Source organism: Epinephelus moara, chromosome 16 (assembly GCF_006386435.1).
Source record: "Epinephelus moara isolate mb chromosome 16, YSFRI_EMoa_1.0, whole genome shotgun sequence".
Taxonomy (NCBI): domain Eukaryota; kingdom Metazoa; phylum Chordata; class Actinopteri; order Perciformes; family Serranidae; genus Epinephelus; species Epinephelus moara.
This window is the reverse complement of record NC_065521.1, coordinates 5,885,985-5,899,274: the sequence shown is the minus strand read 5'-3', so window position 1 is coordinate 5,899,274 and position 13,290 is coordinate 5,885,985. Positions and strand designations below refer to the sequence as shown.

Here is a 13,290-nt window from a genome sequence, read left to right as displayed (position 1 = left end):
ATGATACATGTGTGTACCAAATTTCGTTTACCTACGACAAACTAACCCCAATGGGGAGGGTATTTTGAAAATTTGTAGGGGGCGCTATTTCGGCATTTCGCGCCGACCATGTGCAACCGCCCAAAAATATCGAATTTCGGATGTGGCCGGACGAATGTGGAGAGTTTGAAGCTTTTTCAAATTTGGGAAAGGGCCGAAATTGGGACACAAAATGTCGCAAGAATAACAATAATAATAATAAACAATAGGGTCCTCCGCGGATGACTTTGTCGTTGCTCGGGCCCTAATAAACAGCACGATTTCAATAGGGTCCTCCGCGGACGACTTCGTCGTTGCTCGGGCCCTAATAATAACAATAGGGTCCTCGCAGGTCTCCTGCTCGGGCCCTAATAATCATTCAAAAAACAATAGGGACCTCGCAGGTCTGTGACCTGCTCGGGCCCTAATAAACAGCACGATTTCAATAGGGTCCTCCGCGGATGACTTCGTCGTCGCTCGGGCCCTAATAATAATAATAATAATAATAATAACTAGAACTGCAAATAGTTATGAACGGGGGCCAAGCCCCCCCGTGCGACTCGGTCCCGCGGAGCCCATGGAAGTTGTCCCCGAAGGACGACGGGCTCTGGGCGAGCGCAGGGACGCAGGCCAACGTTTGGACATGCGACAAAGTAGCAAAGAGAATGTGCAGCACAAGTGGGCGGGGCTTGTGTCAGAAAACCCAGCTCTATCCAGGGAACACATGGATATAATGTTTATGAATGTGTCATTTAAAATGTGGAAGTTACAGGCAAAACTGCCTTTGCATCCGTTATAGCGCCACCCATAGACCGATTTGCGACAAATTTGGCACAAAGCCTCTGGATGACCTCGGGAACAAGTGACTTAAGTTTGATGTTGAAAGCATCTACTTTGAGCGAAATATGAAACAATGTGTGTTTTTTAGCTAGCACAAAAGATTGTTTGGCTGTAACAAGCGCATTTTTTGGAATGCCAAAATTCTTTTGATAACTTTTCATCAGACACATCTGGAGATTCTATGTGCAAAGTTTCAGGCAGGTGGCACTTAAAATGTAGGAGGAGTTCGAAAAAGTAGGTTTTGGACATGTGGCGAATTAGCAAAGAGAATGTGCAGCAGAAGTGGGCGGGGCCTGTGTCAGAAAACCCAGCTCTATCCAGGGAACACATGGATATAATGTTTGTGAAAGTGTCATTTAAAATGTGTAAGTTGCAGGCAAAAACGCGTTTGCATCCGTTATAGCGCCACCTAGTGGAGTACATGTGCAATTTTTGGTACGGAAGATCTGTGTCCTATTCTATATGTACCCTTAAAATTTCAAAGCCCTCAGCATAATAGTTTGGCTGAAATTAATGTTTGTTGTTTATCTTGTAATAAGCCACGCCCACATTGACCAGTCATGACCACCTTCAAGATATGACCTCAGAATTGGCCCTACATCATACCAACCGAATTTCGTAGAAATCGGTGCAGCCGTTCAAGAGATATAAACTTACCATATTTGTAGCGCCCCCTAGTTGCCAAAATTCGCCAAATTCGGCTCATACCCTCACAGTCTTATGCCAACCAATGATCTCAAATTTGGTGTTAATAGCATTTAGTTTGACCGAGATATCCAACAGTTTGCATTTTTATAGCTAGCTATAGAAGTTTGTTTGTTAATAATTTGCGCATTTTTTGACCGAATAAAATTCTTTTGATAACTTTAGATCAGGTCCAGTAGAAGAGTGTATATGTCAAGTTTCACGCAGATTGGACAAAATCCCAAGGAGAAGTTCGAAAAAGTAGGTTTTCCAGTTTTCGCGATTTTGCGAAAAAACTTCCTAGGCGCAAGTGGGCGTGGCCTATGGCAAAGTGATTCAGCTCTATTCAGGAAAGCTGGGGATACAAGATTTTTGAATGTGCGACATACGGTGTGGGAGCTATAGGCAAAAACGCATTGGCCTAGGTTATAGCGCCCCCTGCAGGCAGATATACATAGTTTTTTGCGGCTGAGGTACGTGCAGGGGTCTGGACCACCCCTCCAAATTGCACCGCCCTCCCTTGCACGGTTTAGCCTGCAGCACCACTTTTACCTACGGAAGAATAAAAATAAAAATCTTTACAAAAACAATAGGGTTCCTAGCACCGCTGGTCCAAGGAAACGCGTCTGCTTGCATACGCGTTCCCTCGGCCCCTCGGGCTTGGCCCCCTAATAATTAAAGCTGCAAGCAGCTGTGACCGGGCCCTCGCTCTCCTGCGGGGGGCCAGCAGCACGCATCACTGAAGCAGTTATGTGCAAACTCAGAGTAAGTTAACCTGACGTGGTGTGACGTTTCATCTTCGTACTCCAAGAAAACCCCTATGGGGAGGGGTTTTTGAAAATTTCAAGGGGGACTATAGAGGCATTTTGTCCCCCCCATGGGCAACGGCCCTATCAGATGTAAGAGCTCGCCATTCTTGACCTGTGTATCAATTTCGTGAGGATATGAGGTCGCTGAAGTCATCAAAAAGCCAACTGATTTGGTGGTGAGGGCAGCGTCATAGTAGCCACACCCCTTGACATAGAGAAAAGCTTTTAATAACTTTTAATCAGCATGGTCTCAGGGGCTGAGGCTGTTGAGCAACCAGGGGCTGCGGGGAGATCCAGAGCAGGCATGGATTGGTGGTGTAAATGTGGGGCTTACTGGCCACTTTATTAGGTACACCTGTGCAATCTAATACAATCCAATACAACAGCTCTGCCACACATTGTACGTGTACAAAGCTGTTACATTTTTAGCTTTTGTCAGAAAGGTGATTATTCTACTTTATTATTGAGGTCGTAGTGGGTGGTGTTGGTTTACTGGACTGCAAGATGGTTACGGTAAAAATATCAGTGCCAGAGGCGGTCCTGGCTAGTTTTAACCCTATGGGCCCTAGGCGTTTTTGGGCTATTTTTACTGCCTTTACTTTTAAGCTCATATCACAGTCATTATAAAGGCTACGCACACATGCTATATCTTGTTGTTTTCAGGACAATGTGAGCTATCCAGATTTGCCATCATTTCACGTACTTCTATGTGCCTGTATTTTACATAAATTTTAATATCAATGAAAAAAACTAATTTGGGCATTGGGGGGGGGGGCACGTGTCCCCCTCAATGAATATGGTGACTACGGCCCTGTCATGTATGCATAATTAGGCTACTGTTGTCTGGCTGCGCAAAGGTGAAGTGGTTGGTTTTGTCATACAAAGTTTGATGGAGTGTCAACTGGACAATATGGAGATATTTGCATCTTGAAAGCCGGACTACAAATGTGGATAGACAGGGAGAAACACACGCAAGCCTAAGACGTGGTAAGATATGATATTCCTCACTATATGAAGTGACTGATAACAAGATCTGTATAATGGATTGTAAAGAAATTCGTCAGATTTTTAATTTGTAGACAATTAATCTGTAGCCTATTTATAGCGTGATGGCAGTGATGACAGTACAATGATGTGTGTGGTATCATTGGAAAGCTCTGCTTTCATGTGATATGCGTGGCATTTCTGTGCGAGCCTGCAATCCATCCAAGAGTAATGTGTGTGCAAAGCTGTATGAAAGCTCTGTTATACATAATTTTAGTGTAACTTTATCATTTTTTTCGCTGTGAAAACATTGGACTACAATTCCGCTGTTTCGCGTGATATGCGTGGCTTCTCGCTATGATGCACCGTCGCGGAGAAAATCAACAGAGAAGAACAGGTGTGAATTTGGATGCACTATGCGTCGTTCGGGCCCATAGGGTAGGGGGGATCAAAATAAAATCAAAAAATAAAATAAAAATCAACCAGTCACCCTCCTCCCCTGACAAGTAACGAACAGTCCCTAAAGTGCGGTTTGTTGGCCGTTACTGACACAAAGAGAAATGTGAATGGCTCGTTTCTCCTCTGACACGCCACATACCTGTATGCCGCCCCTGCTCGGTTGTCCAGGTACTGGGCAGTCATGACACCAACGAAAGAGGAAATTACTGGACCTGGAGACGGGCTTGTGTGTCGCCGGTAAGCCGTTATCTTGCGTTTGTCAGCTGCTCTCATGTTCCCTCCTTTTGTGAAGGTTTTGTTGCCGTCCTCTGTCAACCAGGCGTCATATGCCTCGCAGCGTATTCCCTCGAAATTTGTTCGGAATATTTAAAAACTTCTAGCTTTAAATTAACACTGAAGTTGCGTCTTGTCGCCATCTTATCTGTTTACAATCAGCTGAGAGTGCTCAACTGCGCATGTGCCTGGGTGAGCGTTGATGTGTGTGTGTGGATGTGCTTCTCTGTGTCTGTGGATGTGTGTGTAATCCGGGTCTAGTGTTCTATAAATGCCAAAAATGTCACATAAACACCACCAGTTTATAAAAGAGGCCGGCATTTATTTATTAATTTTTTTTTTAAAAGGCTGGCTGCTAATAGGGCCCGGTAACATTTACGTTACAGCAGAGAGATGCTGCGCACAATTAGGCCTACACAACAATCACTTACCACGTATGCTCGTTTTGTGATGCCGACAGATAATAAGACAGTATCTTTCAAGAAAAGCGTTTGAACCATTCCTGAGCTTCTGCGCTCCATCCTTTCACTGTAGTCCTCGTAAACAAACATTTTACGGACCGTTTCCACAGGCATGTTGGGATCGATGTCCAGCACAAATTGTTTCATCCTGTTCACTCTGCTCCACGTCTTCGGCTTGTTACGGCAACCTTTTACAATACATGTGTAAACCATGATCAGCAACAGCACTCTGTAAACTTTTCTCAAACTTTCTGCTGCGTCCAGCTGACAGTACCGCAAATGCAAGGCTGCAAGCAATAACTACGGCACTGTCTCAGGTACGAACTGTGTCACTTCGCCCAGTGGTTTACTGAAGAAAGTAGTTCCGAGTATTTGCTTCATGTGTCGTAATGTTACTTAATTAGGCCTATACATTATTATTTCATAGTGTGGGGAATGCGCGAGCCGTGTGTTTTCCACTAGAGTGTTTTGGAGTCATTTGATGGTGTAATTGATTAGTTTTGAGGGAGAGAGGGGGCTGTATCACCACCATTTCAGCTGGCAGCTCTGTCCCACCGATCTAAAAACAGCAGGCACTGACATTTAAAGGTATCAGAATCAAGAGCTCGCCATTCTTGACCTGTGTATCAATTTTCAATCAGATACTCAGATTTCTTCGTCTCTTGTTTTTATGACGGTAGCGTCAGGAGCAGCCAAAGACCACCTGGTGGCAAGATAGTTATCTACCAGTGTTCATAAACAAAAGAATATTGGTCATGGCCGAAATAAAGATAAAGATAGATAATTATGTACAGTTAATGCGTTCAAGGTCTTCTGACTCTTTAAAAGTTGACATGGTGTCTCTAGCTCAAAGTATGAGGGACAGTAAGAGGTTGAAAGTCGATGAGTTTTGAAGAGGATTTGAAGATTTTCCAATTTACTTCCATTCACACTAATTAGACTGCCACCAGAGCGACACCTATTGGCCGATTTGCACCAAATTTTGCACAAACCCTCATCGGGCCATGGAACACAATTAGCGAAAGTGTTGTGGTAATCCAACTGTATTTGCTCAAGATATGAAAGACTGTCTGTTTTGAAAACAATGTGCAGGAATTTGTTGTTTTATATTTTGGGCGTATTTTGGACAAACAAAATTCTTTTAATAACTTTTTGTCAGGAGGATCCACAGATGCTTCATGCAAAGTTTGGTGCAAATTGGTCAAATCACCTGAGAGGAAAAAAAGTTTTAAAAAGTAGGTTTTTCATTGTTCGCAATTTTGCAAATGGAAATTTAATGCAAAAGTGGGCGTGCCTTACATCACACAATTCAGCTGAATTCAGGGAACACTGAGATATAAAGTTTCAAAACGTGCGACATGTTATGTGGGAGTTGTGGGCCAAAAACGCTTTTGCATTGAAAATAGTGCCACCTGCTGGTCATTTTTGGTGTGTGAGTTACAGGAGCCAGTCTTTACCAGCCCTATCAATTTCATTTCCATAAGTGTTATGGTGTTGGCACACTGCCAAATATTAAGTTAGACTGCCACCACAGCGCCACCTAGTGGCAGATTGGTAACTCCTTTTTCANTATTGATTTATTTGATGTTCTGTTTATTTCTCCTCACTAGTGCTGATTGTGTGGAAGATAAGTATCTTTATTGACATTTTACTTTGCATCATGCTGTATTTTTAAATCTAGATTTTATTCTTCCTTTTAGGTTACGTACCAAGAAAAGCTGTGGAGATGTGGAGATATAAAATACTTCAATTTAAAGAGCGCCACCTTGTGATCATTGTCTGACATTTTGCACAGAGCCTCAGGGGCTCATGGGGAAGCAGTAAACTGAGTTTCATGTCATTCGGACACACCATTGTGGAGATATGCAACACTTCCTGTTTTGTACCAAATCTGCAGGAACCTGCTATTTAATAACTTCAGTATTCTTGGGAATATCAAAATTCTTTTAATAACTTTTTGTCAGAAGAGTCCACAGATGATGTGTGCAAAGTTTCATGCAAATCGGTGAAATTGCCTAGGAGGGCTCGTCGTCGCTCGGGCCCTAATAATAATAAACAGCGCGATTTCAATAGGGTCCTCGGACGACTTCATTGTCGCTCGGGCCCTAATAATAAACAACGCGATTACAATAGGGTCCTCACGGACGACTTCGTCGTCGCTCGGGCCCTAATAATAAACAGCGTGATTACAATAGGGTCCTCACGGACGACTTTGTCGTCGCTCGGGCCCTAATAATAAACAATGCGATTACAATAGGGTCCTCACGGACGACTTCGTCGTCGCTCGGGCCCTAATAATAATAATAATAATAATAATAAACAGCACGATTTCAGTAGGGTCCTCGGACGACTTCATCGTCGCTCAGGCCCTAATAATAAACAGCGCGATTACAGTAGGGTCCTCACGGACGACTTCGTCGTCGCTCGGGCCCTAATAATAAACAGCGCGATTACAGTAGGGTCCTCACGGACGACTTTGTCGTTGCTCGGGCCCTAATAAGCTAAATTACATATTAATGGGGAAAAAATTTACAAAGTTACATCAACAAGATTTCTTGGAATCTTAATTGACTAGAAACTCACATTGGTTTTGATTGTAATAAGGTCACAAAATATCTGGGAAATATTCGAAAAATGTGCCCTTTGTTACATTCATATTGTTTTTTAAGATTGTATTACGGTTTACATATCCATATCTTACTTGCTGTAATATTGTCAGGGCAAGCACTTGATAAAATTTGTATGCTGCAAAAACGTTTTATTAGAATGGCAACTTGCTCCAAGTCATGTGCTACAACCTCTCTTTTCTTGAAATATAATGTACCAGCCATTTCTGATATTAACATTCTTCAAATATGCACTTTTATTTTCAAAGTGAAGTATTTGAACAGTGACTTATCAGAAACCTTTATGATTTTTTTATCTGTAAATCTCAGGTTAATTTTTATCTAACTAGACAAACCAATAACCTTTATTTACCAATGTATCGTACATCAAGAGGGCAGTATTCATTGAAATACCATGGAGCCCAACTATAGAACATGAACTTGAACTTTTTAACTGACTCAGTGTCTTTGTCCCAATACAAAAAGGAACTTGGTTTGATGACAAAAAGATTTGGTGCTGTATAGATCATCACTGTGTTGTGTAGCTGCTATGTTTCTGCATAGTATTGATTTATTTGATGTTCTGTTTATTTCTCCTCACTAGTGCTGATTGTGTGGAAGATAAGTATCTTTATTGACATTTTACTTTGCATCATGCTGTATTTTTAAATCTAGATTTTATTCTTCCTTTTAGGTTACGTACCAAGAAAAGCCCTGTCTGGGTTTCTACCTCACCTGCATATGTAAACTGTTTTTATTTTACTTTTTCCCTGTTCTTCTATATCTAAATTTACAAATAAACAAATTTAAACAGTTTTGGCAGGTCTCAGGTGTGACTGTGGATATGTTTTTCAACTTGATGTTGAAAGACTTTGCGATTTTGATCAAATGTGTTTTAATCGAATGTGAAAAGCTGTTTGTTGTCAATCTCATGGTGCATGATAGACTAGTTCCAGCACCTGCTTAGGATAGCATAGCACAAAGACTGGAAGCAGGGGAAAACTGCTAGCCTATCTCAGTCAGAAGTGATAAAATATACCGTCCAACAACTCCAGTGCTGTCTATTGTTCATGCTGTATCATGTGTGTTCGACAAGCAGAAACCAAAACATAATAGTTCAGCATTTAGCTTTTGGAATTTAGTTTGATCAGCTTTCTCCAATAGACAGGAAAAAGCAGACACACAGCTAGCAAGAGCATGAAACATCTGTCACACAGACGCATGTTTAAGGCCTGGTTCACTAAAATTATATTTATATATATTTTTTATATATTTATATGTCCACGTTCTGAAATCTCTGTCTCAACCTCAATACAATGGGAGTGAGTGGAATTTTGTTTAACATTTTCAATAAATTGTATCTTCACTAGATTATTTTTTATTGACCCTTCAGTAACAGTAAATGACTAGCAGGATCCTTAAAGTAAGAAAAACATCTGTCTAGTTGGATGGTTGGTTAACTGTGATGACACACATCTAACTCTTCTAAACTTGTTACTTGTATCTAATACCTATCTGTACTAATACATTAGTACAATATTACTAATACAGTACACAACAGTTTCATTGACAGTTTCTTCAGGACTTATGTCAGGCAAGTAAACTGTAAACAAATGTGGCCAAAACAAAATAACTTATGATACAAACAAAACCAAATTGAACCAGTCATATCCTCCCTGCCATACTCAATAACCAGCCTGTAGAAGGAGCAGAACAATGTAAGTACTTGGCCACAATTATCAATCAAACCCTAACTTTTAATGAAAACTCTGAGACCATTTTTAAGAGAGCCAGTCAGCACCTGTTTTGGTCACTACCAATTTCATGGCCTCCTGATTATAGTGACAGTGACACTGTGATCTATGAATATTTTTCCACTGAGGTGGACAATAAAGTTATCAATCTATTAGGACAGTATTCTTCAATTTGTAGAATATCTGTGCTGAATTAATACAGACATACTGTAAATTTCCATCACAGCACCAAAAACATAATTCATAGCAGAGGTGGTAGTGGGTAGCACAATGCATTTTTCTGCTAAAGCAAAAATCCAGCATGCACACACTAGCTGTAAAACAATCATATCGTGCTGTGTGTTATAAAGTACTGTGAATATGTCAGCTTGCTCTTATTTTCCCACAGGGAGGAGATTATAAAACTGGTGTTCTTATTATGTAATTTATTGACATAACAGCACAACACAGCACTGGAGTCAGTCAGACAGTGCACCCTGACCACTGAGCCTGGGAGCCATAAAGATTGCCATAAGATTTATGTCACGTAAAACACATAAGCACCAGTTGTCAGATTCAGCCCGGCTCTGCTCCACCTTTGCTCCCCCCCCCCCCTTCTCTCAGCAGGACTTAAAGTCTGCTTTATCACGGCTGCTAATCCTGCTGCTACTATTTCCAGCTTTATGTAATCCTGCTGCAGGCTAAGGAAGTCCCCGGTCCAAAAGCCAGATTGGAAAGTCATACCAATGTCTTAAAGAGTCTGTGTGTGGGTGTTCTGATGGTGTTAATCTGTGTTGGCTGGATAAACTTTACCTGTTTTCAGCTTTGGCATCGTATACTGCCATATAAAGCAGCAGATCATGACCACAGAGAGCAGGAAGAAGACGACCATGCCCAGCATGGTCCATTTCACCTTCATCTTGCTTACTGGTTGTTATGGGCTGCAGGCGTAGTCTAGAAAAAAAAAAAAAAAGTTTGTTGAAACATAATGAAGAATGACCTCAACATAAACAGGGTTCCCACATATTTTTCCCATGTTTTTTTCAAACATATTAGATTCAAACTCTCTTCAAAAATAATTTCAGCTAGCTGGCATACAGGACGGGAGAGACAGAGAACGGGGAGAAAAATGAAGAAACATGATCAGCACATTATAACTACGTTATGTTATGCTTTAGGGGCAGCTGTGGCTTAGAAGGTAGAGCAGGTCGTCCACTAATCAGAAGATTGGTAGTTCAACACCCAACTCCTCCAGTCCACTTGTCAAAGTATCCTTGAGCAAGATACTCAACCCCAAATTTCTTCCGATCACTGTTCCATCTGTGTTTGAATGTGTTAAAAACTGAGTAGCAGGTGGCACCTTGTATGGTAGTCAGGTACCAGTGTGTAAATGGACGAATGTAACTTGTAGTGTAATAAGCAATTTGAATGATCAGAAGACTAAAAAGGCACTATATAAGTGCAGTCCATTTACCATTACCATTTATGTTGGTAGCTAAGTAAATGTGCCATTATATGTTATCCACAGAAGATTGTTGTAACAATTTCAACATACACAACAAAATTCCAAGACTTTTCCAAAATGTTCAATAATTTTTACTATTTCCATGACTTTTCCAGGCCTGGAAAATGTTATTGTGATATTCCATTACTTTTCCAGGTCTTCGATGACTGTGGGAACCCTGCATAAAGCACAAACCTCTCAGGCAGTTTTTTCATGTCATTTGACAAAGACTTTCTTTTAGTTTGCCAGAAAAAAAATGAGTTCTCAGAAACAGTTGCAAATCAGATTATTTAGCTTACCAAAGGAGGAAAAACAAATCTCAGACATCTCTCATTATCTTTGTGTCATTCTTCATCCTCAGACAGCAAAAAATCCACAATTTAATTTCCTGTAAAATCCACAGGAGAGAAGCCAGCAGGACTGCATCAACTCAGCTCTACTGCTCTTGAGCATTCACTGGCTGCAGACCATTACCCCCATGTACTTAATCCTGACTGTGATCCCTTGCTCTAGATGAAGGGCTATTCCCACTCCGCTGTGACATCATAATCTGCTGGGAGTTTCAGCCGCAGAGCCAAATGTAAGGAGGCTATAGAATGGAAATCTGCCAAGCACTCATCCTCAACAATCAAATCATCTCACATCCTCTGGGGTTAATTCCACGCACACATTATTCATCCACTGCTGGATGCTCTTCATCACCATATCAGGAGGATGACACTGGGTTAACTGTCATGTGGAAATCAAGACTTACCAGATATGATGAAGCACAGGTCTGATGGTCATGTGCAGGGGAAAAAGGGGGACTACATTCAGTTCTTTAAATCTTTAAGTGCGTTTGAAAGAAAGGTGCTATGCAGAGCCGGGATGGTTTCTGCAAGGGAACACGTGTGTTCATGGTGTTATTATAGTTTTAATCCAAACACTTTGACAGCAAAACACTGATAATGAGTCAATTTCCACTGCACCGCCTAAAAGATTTTCAAGTTGGAACTTTTGAAATCAAAATCAGTTTTGCATCTTTAGCTAACAATATCTAATCAGTGACAACTTGAACCAACCCACAAATTACATTGGTCTTAGGTGAACAACATGCATATCCTCTTGAGACACAAAATTTTGTTTGGTAAGCATTTTTAATTTCTCCTAGCTATATGGGATTAGTAGGAACTCATGAGTATAGAAAACTAAACATTGTCAATGATAACAAACGAGACAACAATTACGTCCCAGTGTCCTCAAACAAGATGATAATGAAGTCCCAGTGTCCTAAAACAAGACGATAATAAGGTTCAATGGTACTCAAACGAGGCAACAATTAAGTCCCAATGTCCTTAAACGAGAGGATAAAGTCCCAGTGTAATCAAACGAGAGGATAAAGTCCCAATGTAATCAAACAAGATGATAATTAAGTCCCAGTGTCCACAAACGAGATGACAATAAAGTCCCAATGTCCTCAAACGAGATGACAATAAAGTCCCAATGCCCTTCAGTGAGCTGATGATAAATTCCCAGTATCTTCAGGTGAGTACTTTCTAATAAACAGCCTCTTGCTAAAATTGTTCAAATTTGTTGCCATATCAAACTACAAATGTTAGTCATAATAAGTCCTAAATAAACAAGTTTAGACAATTATATGGTTTTGTACCTTGTCCACTTTTGCATCAGGGTCAGCTGTAGACTGACTGATTGGCTGCCATCTTGGTACCTTGTACCTTTATATACTGATGTGGAAAGTCCATGACCAAACATCAATATGTGACAAGGTGAAAATGTGATGGGAAAAAAAGTGATTTCATAGAGAAGCAAACAGAGTGGTCTGCATTATGTGTTTGAAGGATATATCCAGGATGAAGTCAAAACAGGTTAAAAAGATAAACATAGAAGTTATAGCCTAATGTACACACATTACAGTGCAAAAGTGAACCACCACATCACTGGCAATCGAGACAGAAGACAGTGAATATAAAGGGAAATTTAGTCGATATTCAACCAGCTGTTAGTCATCATAGTATGTGCAGATGAACAGTATTTGGCCTCACCCCATGCTGACGGACCTCTACCGCCAGATGGGCAGGGAGCTTTGGGGGAAGCCAAACAGCTGTATATTGACAAAGTTTCTCTGTCTCAGTCACTTCTTGTGAGCTGTTTGGTATATGCAATTATTTTTCTATTTTCATTCAATAATATGTAATGCAGAAATACACCTTGATTAAACATATGCTATAGATTAGAATACGAGTGCAAGACTGTTCCCTCTGGCTAGTGTGACCCAATAAACTGCAGAGCATTGCAAAGTTAAGCAAATCAACATTTATTGAAAAAAAGATGATTGAAATCACTTTCTAGATTCCAAACATTATTATCAAATGAAATACACAGTCTCATTAACGTCTAATTATGTTAAGCCACGCGAAATCATATTAAAGACACATTGTTTCAGGCACAAAATATATTAGGCTATAGCTCTAACATTTATAGTGGCAAAAAAACAAAACTAAACAGTTCTTTATCATATAGCCTATTTTACACAAAATGAATATTCATAGCCAATATAAGAAAACTTAAACGTGACAGTTGAGTGTATTATTTGTGTTTCCTTTAACGCAGGTGGAACTTGCCCGCTGTGCGCACCTCCCCTCCCTCTTCGGTCCCTGGCTGTTGGTCAGAGGCATCTCATCTACTGTGCCCCTACCTGTTTTATTTGCAGACGTTTTATTATATGCCAATTTTTCTTTTGTTCTTCTTCTGATGCCTTGATATCTTCTTTTCACTTCATCCACTGTTCATAGATTTCTCTCGAATTGCAGCGGTGCCTGGATAGTGTGACGTGTGTGGTTGTGCTGCTGCCGTGGTCCTGCCAGATGCCTCCTGCTGCTGCTGTTATCATTAGTCATACTTCTACTGTTAATATACACA

General features: G+C 40.8%; 1 protein-coding gene across 2 annotated transcripts in view; it reads right to left on the bottom strand.

Annotated features, from left to right (window-relative positions):
* Positions 1 to 10,861, bottom strand: part of LOC126402542 (putative beta-lactamase-like 1) — a 37,359-nt gene extending 26,498 nt beyond the window's left edge. For both annotated transcript variants that reach the window (XM_050064650.1, XM_050064649.1), the window contains exons 1-2: positions 10,671 to 10,861; positions 9,681 to 9,821 (exon numbers count right to left, since the gene is read on the bottom strand). In XM_050064650.1, the coding sequence (XP_049920607.1) occupies positions 9,681 to 9,775 (95 nt within the window). In that variant the 5' untranslated portion in view covers positions 9,776 to 9,821; positions 10,671 to 10,861. The remainder of the gene's footprint in view (positions 1 to 9,680; positions 9,822 to 10,670) is intronic.
* Between the last annotated feature and the right edge of the window lie 2,429 nt (positions 10,862 to 13,290).